At 40.0% G+C, this 10,229-nt stretch overlaps 1 protein-coding gene across 1 annotated transcript in view; it reads right to left on the minus strand.

Moving 5' to 3' along the window:
• The window catches only part of LOC109918813 (ninein-like protein), a 56,288-nt gene extending 49,325 nt beyond the window's left edge, over window positions 1–6,963 (minus strand). Inside the window, exons 1-3 of the mRNA XM_048600931.1 lie at window positions 6,950–6,963; window positions 6,726–6,866; window positions 4,347–4,521 (exon numbers count right to left, since the gene is read on the minus strand). Of these exons, the coding sequence (XP_048456888.1) occupies window positions 4,347–4,521; window positions 6,726–6,866; window positions 6,950–6,963 (330 nt within the window). The remainder of the gene's footprint in view (window positions 1–4,346; window positions 4,522–6,725; window positions 6,867–6,949) is intronic.
• Between the last annotated feature and the right edge of the window lie 3,266 nt (window positions 6,964–10,229).

Below are 10,229 nucleotides of genomic sequence, written 5' to 3' on the forward strand. Positions count from 1 at the left end.
AGGTCTAGGCCCAAAACGTCAGCTTTCCTGCTCCTCTGATGCTGCTCGGCCTGCTGTATTCATCCAGCTCTACACCTTGTTATCTCATGGTTAGGGTATAAAATGGGTTTTAAATTCAGTAATACCTATCTGGTGTGCTGCTTCAAATGAATTTTAAGCATCTGTCACTTAGCCTGATATCTCACTTCCTTCCCATAAACCCCCCCACCCCTGACTCACCTACAACCCCAACAGCTGTTTTTCAAAACATTCTTGTTCTCTATTCCCTAAGTACAATTCCCAAGCATCGCCTTTATTCAGGAACCATTCTTTTGGAGTGGAAAATTACATAAGTCACTCTGACTGAAGAAACATAAAGTGGATTATAGGTCAGTCAGCCTAACATGTACTGATGGGAAATTATTACAGCCTATAATTATAGGACAAAGTGACTGAACATCTTGAAACTTTTCACTTCTTCAGAGGGCACCAGCATGGATTTGTTCTAAAGGGCAGATCATGCTGATCAATGTGACTGGATTCTTTTAGGAGGTGTCTACAGCAGTAGTCAGGGAATGCTTAAGGTCTCTCTCAGCAGGTCATTAGCTGAAGCTCCTCGAATTTATGGCAACTAATTGACCTGGTTAGAAAAATCTCCAAGTAGCAGGAGACAGAGTAGGGATAATGAGTAGAATGTGACTAGTGGTATCATGCAAGAATCTGTGTCAGAACATCAACTATTCATCATATTTAGTTAATGACTTATACAATGGGTTTGAAACTAACTTGTCCACGTTTGCCACAGGCACACAGATTGTTGTAATTGTATCTCTGTGCCCTGTCCTTGCTGCTGAACCCAGTTTCAAAATTGAAATAATTCTCCGAGTGTGGCCCATGCAAATGACATATATAAACTGTGCGATGAAGGGCAGCATGATGGCTCAGTGGTTAACACTGCTGCCTCACAGCACCGGGGACCTGGGTTCAATTGCAGCCTTGGGTGACTACTTGTGTGGCATTTGCACATTCTCCCTATGTCTGCGTGGGTTTCTGCTGGGTGCTCTGGTTTCCTTCAAGAGTCCAAAGATGTGCAGGTTAGGTGGATTGACCACGCTAAGTTGTCCCAGTGTCCAGGGACATGCAGGCTAGGTGAATTAGCCATGGTAAAGGCAGGGTTACCGGGACAGGATGGGGGTCTGGGTCTTGGTGGGATGCTCTTCAGAGGGTCAGTCCTGTGTCAATGGCTCAAATGGACTCTTTCCACACTGTGTAGACTTCCTGTGATTTTAAGTATTGGGTCTGGAATCATGCACATGCATGTGTGTTAATCCAGAAACATGTACAGTATGTGTGTCAGCAGACTGACTAGGAATTGTGCTTCAAACTACAAAAGGTCCAGGTTAGGTCACATCTGGAATACTGTGAATAGACTGGGCAACTGACCTTTGGAAGGATATTTTGGCCCCGGAGGGAGTTAAGCAAAGGATGACCAAAATGACACTTGGAATCCAAAGCTTAAATTACAAGGAAAGATTTGTAAGTTTGTATTCCCTGAAAATTAAGGAGATTAAAGGTAATTGATCAAAATGCTCAATATATTAAGAGGAACAGACAGAGAAAAAAAAGTCTTTTCATGATGTCTGGTTGGCATGGATGAGTTGGACCGAAGGATCTGTTTCCGAACTGTACATCTGACTTATTTAAGAGTCTAAGACTAAGTGGTATATCTAAACGAGTGCCATATCTTTCAAGAGTGAAATCAGGAAACATTTTTACACATAAAAGCGTGGAACTCTCCTCCACAAATTCCAATTGATGCTGGATCAATCGCTAACTTATAACTGAGACTGATACCTTTGGAAGATAGCTAAGCAAATTGGGTAAAGGTAGGTTTTTGAAGTTAGGTTGCTGATCAGCCGTGATCTCAATGAATAGCAGAACAGTTATGAATAGCTAAACGGCCTCTCCAGTTTCTATGCAAGGGTTGGCCATTCATGCCACTGAGACTGCCCCACCATCCAATATGATCATGGCTGATACTCTATCTTAATGCCCTACCCCCACTTTCTGACCATATTCCTTGGTGTTTTCGGTGTCTAGAAATCTATTTTGTTAAATATATTCAAGTAATTTGGCCTCCACAGCTTTGTCATCCAAAATTCCATAGGCTGAACACCCTCTAAGTGAAGAAATTTCTCCTCAACTCAGTCCTAAATGGTCTACCCCATATCTTGAGAACATGATGCCTTGTTCTAGACCCATCCCAACCAGCCTGTCCAAGGCTGTCAGAATTTTACACATTTCAATGAGATCCCCTGTCATTCTTCTAAACTCCAGTGAATACAAACCCAGTCCACCCAATCTCCCCTCCAACAACAAATCCACCATCTCAGGAACAAGTCTGCTGAACCTTTGTTGTACTCCCTTTATGGCAAGTTTATCTCTTCCCTGGTAAGGAGTCCAAAACAGCAAATAATACTTCATGTATAGTCTCACGAAGGCCCGTACAACTGTAGCAAGACATCCTTGCTTCTGCACTCAAACCTCCTTGCAATTAATTCCAACATACCATTTGCCTTCTTAATTGCTTGCTGCATGCTTGATCTCAGTAACAGGTGTACAAGGATACCCAGGACCCCTTGTACACCAATGTTTCCCAATCCTATCACCATTTAAATAATACACTGCCATTCAGCTTTTCCTACCAAAGTAGATAACTTCACACACATCACAAATGCCGTGCATTTGCTCACTCATTCAGCTAAATCACTTTGAAACTTCTTTACATCTTCGTCACCACTCACACTTCCACCTAGTTTTGTGTCAACAAATGCAAATGCTGTAGCTATATAGGAACAGCCTGACTACAGGCACAGCTTGTTCTGGAGCCCAAATCTTCAGTACTATTACCAGAATATTCACAAAGCCCATAGCCTTTGCAGTATCCAGTGTCTTCAGCAGTTTCTTGATATCATGTGGAGTGAATCAAATTGGATAATAGAGGAGGCGATGGCCTAGTGGTATTATCGCTACTGTTAATCCAGAGATCCAGGTAACCTTCTGGGACCTCGTTTCAATTCTCACCATGACAGATGGTGGAATTTGAATTCAATAAATATCTGGAATGAAGAGTCTAATGATAACCTTGAATTTATTAACAGTTGTCCAAACAACCCATCTGGTTCACTTGTGTCCTCTAGGGAGGGAAACTGCCATCGTTACCTGGTTCTGGCCAATATATGGCTCCAGATCCACAGCAACATGGTTATCTCTTAACTGCCCTTTGGGCAATTGGCAACAGCAATAAATGCTGGCCTTCCCCATTGTTGAAGATAGGGAAATCTGCAGAGCCACCACCACCTCTCAATTGTTTAACTGTCTTCTACTATTCACAACTGGATGTAGCCGGACTGCAGCGCTTGCATTGTGACACAAGCTATTTTGTTGCCAATACAGGATACTGTATACAGGAATGTCAAGTTTTAAAGGCTGGGGGAAGACCGAGATAGAGATGCACAAGAAGACCATGAATTTTAAAAAACTATCAAAAAATGGATATCTCATTTCCATAACAATTGCATATATCCTACTCAATAGGGAATATTTTAATATAATATTAAAGAATATTTTAAGCCACTGTACAATTTTCCTCACTTATGCAGAGCCAATATTGCACAATAAAAATCTGGAAAAATAGCTTACACACTCAAAGTAATTACACCTTCCATTGACATGACAGGGCCCAACTTAGACCATCCATGCTTATCCTATTGAGCATGCATACTGGCCGAACTACAGTCATTTGCCATAATTATAGTTTCAACTGAAAAGGTGTAAAGAGTGGTAAGTGCTCCAATGTCCTGAACAGGTCAGTGGCTGACAAAACCTTGTTATTTTACTGTTGTATTCTTAAACTTTGCAACACAGGGGTCACTGACCATCCATTTTTGTCTGCCTCTCTTTCAGTCTCTCCAGAATGGATCATTACTGAGTCATTCAAAATAAATGAGATACTGACGAACCCCTCCATGTTTTATTTTTAGAAGTTTCTTCTTTAATCAGCCACTCTGTATAGAGGCTGAAATGCATCAATACCCTTCTGCCTGCTATAAACCGGGACAGCTGCGATAGATAATTCAAAAGAACCTTGCAGTTTTTAAACTGAGTCAAAGTGGTAGAAGAATATAGTCTACTTTTGCGGGAATTATCTAAGTATTCCTTCTCAAGTAGTCATTTCATCTAAATACCCTTTCCAGCCAGGAATGACAAACCTGCACATGAGCAGTGGGGAGAGATGGAAAGAAAAATAACTGAATAAATTTATCCTCTCCAAAAGAGAGAAACACAATGGTTTTTCTTTGGCGTACCTTCATTGCTAGTTTCAGCTTTTCTTGGAAATGGATCTCCTCGGATCGGAGGGAATCTAACTCGTGTTTGAGTTCAGCTCGCTGTGTGTTCACCTGCTGTACAATCCGCTCCTGTTCCTTGCCCATCTCTAATTTAACTGCTGCTATCTTTTCCTTGTATCTTTGATCCAAATATCTGGGAAGGGGGAAATGATTAAGGAGATAAGGTGAGCAAACAATTTACTAAAGCTGCATTACAAACAATGATTGTATATAGCAATCACACCACAAAATGTAAATGATATTTGGGAGATGTCTTCACCAGAAATTGGAACTCGCTCCATACAGTCACTGGGGTGATTAACAATAGATGATCTGAGATATATGTACGTGAAGCTGCTGATTTTCCTTAACAACAGAACAGAAGAAGTTTATGACACAAAATATGTTTTTTTTTTAAAAAAGCTATCTAAATGTAGAAGACAATTAAGAAAGATCTCAAAATACAGCAAAACAGAGTTTCAACCTTTTTCCCAACACTACTAACTACAGAGACAAGTCCAGAGAAATTATATACCAATTACAACTCTTTAGGGTTCTACATTACTGACTCTTGATCTTTGCATTGGACTGCACAGACAATTTGAGTCTTTTCCAAATCTGCTAACATGAATTTTTCGCAAATCTGAAAGCCAAAATATTCCAATATCTTGCAGATTTCTAATCAAAGTCTCTTGGTTTAGAAGTTGCACAAACTAAAAATTCTTTTTCTGAGATGACTTGTTCCCTGCACCAAACTCCTTCTAGTAGAGAAACTAAACTTGTTTCTGAACACAACCCTGTTATCTTCCATTCTGAACTAAAAAAACTTGTTTAACCTTAGATTATTCTGAACTGAAAATAAACCTAATGGCCTCACATATTTATCTACCTTCCATAAAGCCAACAGTATAAAGTCTTTGCATTAACATGACAAGGGTTTGCAGACACTTACATTTTGACAAATGCTGGATTTAATCACTATTCCAAAAGGACTTTCTGACCTTTTATTTTATTATAGAAACCGTCCAAAAAGTAAACATTCAGCTGCCTCTATTTTGAAATCCCAATTCCAAAATTAATTTGAATACATATAAATTAACAACTTTCATCACAATTTATTTGAAGGGAAAATGAGCTAACTACAGAAGGGAGAAAGGAAAATAATGATATGTTGATAGAGTTCAATCAAGTTGATTGGGAGGAGTTTTGTGCTGAGCATAAGTGTTGTTGGCCAAATGGTCTGCTGCTGGGCTTTATGTACTAAATAACTGATTTTATATTAAAAAAAGTTGAGCCTTTTTCTATTATAAATATTACCATTGGGAACTTTCTTCATTGTGTCCTCCTTTTGGGATAAGACTAGTGCTGTGAGAAACTTCCATAGCCACCTAATACTTCTACCAAATTTTTATTCATATTGTGATATTGATAAAACCACTGTGGCAAGAGAAGTATCATAAGCAAGTCTGCGGTCACATTCTGTTTACACAAGAAACAGTGATCAGTTGAGGTGGGAGGGAGTTAGTGGATAATTTTGGGGGACTTTGGCGATTCAAGAGGACTCTTGATCTGTAGCTAGTCATCTGACACAAGCTAGTGAGACAAACAACAGGGCCTCAGTGCCCATAACTTACAGAGTGAGATTTTGCCTAAGGTTCCTCTTCCTGATTGACATCCAGCTCTCCTGATGGAAGGATTTGGGATTGAGGTCAGGTTAGGTTCTGATGTCTCTGGATGGCACATCGGCAATAAATACTCATTATCAGGAGTAAAAGCTTCTTGGGTGAAGTAATTGGACAATACCTAACCCCATGGAATCAAACTCTGGGAAGGAGTCAACATCTTGAGCAAGAGAGGGTTGGGAAGAAAATTGATGAGAAAATCTAAAGACAGTGCTGCAACTTCAAAGAGCTAATAAGAAACATTCTACAGGAAGCCTATCAATGCATTGTTAACTAGGGAGGTAACCTGAATCTTGGATAGAGTTGGACATGTTCTTCCAAATCCATGATCTCCACCTCCAAGACAGCCAAAGGCAGCAAGTGCATTGGAACACCTCCTCCATCTCATCTTCACGTATCATAATTGTTTTGTCATTGCTGGGTCAAATCCTGGGATGCCCTACATAAATATTTTATGGTAGCAGCTTTATTACATGCACTGCAGTGAAGAAGGCAACTTACTATCACCTCTCAAAGGTTACCGACGGATAGGCAATAAATAGCAACTCTGCCAATAAGATGCCACAAAAAAATAATTTCAGGGATCAACAATATTTTCTTTTCCTGAATCCTGGAAGATGCTCATGCCTAGTGAACAAAAAGCAAATAAAAAGTTTAACCAACGTCTCCTACTGACTTGATTTTGGTCTCATTGAGCAATTCCATTGTGGCATGCCGGTCATCAATTTCCTTGGCTAGCTCCACATTGCGCCTCTCTGCTCTATCCAAGTCTGCTTTGGCTTTTTCTCCCTCCTTGTACAGCTGCTGAATTTGACTTCTGCAAAAACAAGGTTTGTTCAATATCAATTTGACACCATTGTTTATTTCTTATAACAAATAAAATAAATCAAGTCGGAATACCTGGCAGTGGTCATTTAGGACGGGATGTCTCCTACCCGATGTATCCGAAATCTATTTTGATAATATACTGGCAATCGATTCCCTACTTGAACACATCATGGTCAGTACCCAGTGATTTTTTTTCTCCAGTGCCTCTAGGATAAAATTCAGGTAGGGAAGGGATTTTTGATTTCAGTGAGAATCAATGGAACAAAAGTCTTGCTTACTGCTTCTGCTTGTAATTCCATGAGTCAAGTATACATATTTTTCTCAAAATAGTCTGTCACCATCTGCGGGGATAGAAAGAGTTAGTGTTTCAAGTCAAATATGACTATCCTTCTGAAAGAGTCATTTGACTCGAAGGAGAGTCATAATAAACTCAAAACATTAACTCAATTTCTCTCTCCAAAGATCCTACCAAACCCACTGATTATTATATCATTTACTGCTTTTCTTTTATTTTAGGTTTTTGCTTTTATGTAGGTGTTTAGCATTTTGTCTTGTCTATATGATCCCCTCATGAAATGCATGTCACAGTGAGTAGTACCCTAATTTACACACGTGCTCTTCTATATGCAATGACTTATTGGAGTTGTGCAGGCAAGGTAATTATAGATCTGTAAATCTGTGTCAGTCATACTAACTTTGTGAAAGAAGGAGAAGTGAAGCTTGTGCAACAATTTCAGAGGGTGGTACATATGTGGAATGAACTGCCAGAGGGAGTGGCAGATACAGGTATAGTTACAACATTTAAGACATTTCAACAGGTACATGAGTAGGAAAGGTTTACAGGGATACGGGCCAAATGCAGTTGGACCAAAGGGTCTGTTTCAATGATGTATGACTTTGAGTCTAAATAAATGATGCATGGAAGGATCATAATAATATATTCCCTGTGAGAATCAGGGCCCACACAACCCACAGACCTCAATATTTTGGGCAGGTTGTCAGAACAATGCACATTAAATTAGGATCTACACATGATGAGTTAAAATAGCTTTCTGCTGAAAATAGCATTGTAAGTCATGCATTGTGTAAGTGACCAGTGGGAACAGGCTTTTCCAAAAGGAAATGGCATCCTCCAAACAGGAGGATGCAATTTCTGAAAGTAAGTACCAGCAATGTCTGTAACAACATCACTCGTACTTATTTAGCAGTTCTAATGCTATAAAATGTCCCAAGGCATTTCACAAGAATATTATAAAACATAATAAATTGTTAAAGCATATGACCAAATGCTTTATCAAAGAGGTTGTTTTTAAGGAATATCTTAAATGGAGGGAGGGTAGATAGACATATTATCGAGGTTTAGAGAGGGAATCTGTGGCCGAGGGCTTTGATACTTGAAAGCAAAATCAGTAATGGTGGAGCAATTAAAATTAGGGATGTTCAAGAGGCTAGAATTAGAGAACAGATGTCTTGGAAGGTTGCGGGCTTGGAAAAGATGACAGCAATGGGGAGTGCTGAGGTCATTGAGGGGATATGAAATGAAGGTCAAGAATTTCAAGGTTTTGCTTAACAAGAAGCAAATGTAGATCATCAAGTATAGGAGCAGTGGGCAAATGGAATTTGGTGTGTGAGGAAGGAAGAGGCACAGAGGTTTAGATGGCCTCAGGTTTACAGAGGATGGAATGTGGCCGATTGGGCAGTGCCGTGTCGGAATGATTAAATTTAGAGCTAACGAAAATATAGACAAGCATTTCATCAGTAGACAAGACAAGAAAGCACAGGGTTGGCATTATTATGGATACATCAAACCTCTTCCGACAGCACTTTACAAACCCATGATCTCTACCACCTGGAAACACAATGGCATCCAAGCCACACACAATCCTGACTTGGAACTACATCATCATTCTTCCACTGCTGCTGGGTCAAATTCCTGGAACTCCCTTCCCAACAGCACTGTGGGTATACCAATACACTGCAGCAGTTCAAGACGGCAGCTCAAGAGCAATTAGAGTTGGGCAATAAATGCCAGTCTCACCAGCAACACCCCAACTCCCATTAACCATCTATCCTATCGTTTACTCCCTACCCCACCCACCTCCCCATTTTCTGCATATAAACTGATGTTTTCCCAGCCACTATCAGTTCTGAGGAAGGGTCACCAGACCCAAAACGTTAACTCTTGTTTTCTCCTTCACAAATGCTGCCAGACCTGCTGAGCTTTTCCAGCAACTTTGTTTTTGATGCTGATTTACATCATCCGCAGTTCTTTTGGTTTTTAACAAACAAGTTAAGTTGAAATTAGTAACCTCGGTGTCAGCACAAGTATATACCTAGGTGCTCACCTCAGGGTTAATTTTGACCTCAGATGTGAACAATGTTGCTCAGCCTCAGGTAATTGCCAGGGTGAGGGCTGGAGTTGGTAGCTAGGGAACAGAATCTGTAGCCATTCCAAAAACAGGGCTTCGATTTTCCCAAAATACTGGACGCCAGGTGAGCTGTCTGATAATCTAGTGATGGTGGAGGAATCTAAAGTGGTCATGGCATTGATTAGAAACATACCTATTCCTGGTGCTTGTGAGAAGTGGTGCTGAGTGAAGCAATGCAATGTAACCATGGTAATGGAATAATTGAAAAAGAACGTATTCTAGCACTTGACTCTTTAACTACAATTAATTGATTATACCATATTTTAGTACAATTAATTGGTTATTCTTTCACTTTTGTGTATTGTTCCTTCACTGCAATTTTGATTATTATTGATAATATGCACAAGATCAGAAAGAACAAATGGTGTTAAAGCGAGAGCGAGCAAATCATTGCACTGGGGCATTCCCACAAGAACCAATAAAAATTTGATCCTGTATTGTTACAACTGCAATGAGTGTTTACACTGGTGCTTAAAATGAGGAGACAAATTTGACAAACATTTTGGTAACCCTGAAGTAATTTAATCCTCATTAAATTAGAATCAGTTGAAGAGGATACCTACCCCTTGAAGAGTAAAGCCCGAGAGGGATCTCCAATTAACAACGGGAAGACCTGAGAGCATTCTGGGCAAGGTTCAGACGTTTCTTCACAATTTGAATCTACCTAACGGCTAGGGCAGCACTAACTAAGGCAATAGTTATGCCAATTCTAGTGTTGTAGATTCTTAACTTAGTGGAAGAGGCTGAGGCCAGATATAAAGAAGCTTCAGAATTTAAGACCCAAGCAGGTGATGGAAATCTGGTCATTCCAGCCAGCTGGAGCTGCTGGTACAGCGTCTTGAACAGAACAAAAATCAGGATTAGATGAAAGGAATATCTAAAGCTGCAGCATGCAAAGTTAGCAGTAACCTTGACAGGCATCA

Source organism: Rhincodon typus, chromosome 9, assembly GCF_021869965.1.
Source record: "Rhincodon typus isolate 14 chromosome 9, sRhiTyp1.1, whole genome shotgun sequence".
In the NCBI taxonomy this organism is placed as follows: domain Eukaryota; kingdom Metazoa; phylum Chordata; class Chondrichthyes; order Orectolobiformes; family Rhincodontidae; genus Rhincodon; species Rhincodon typus.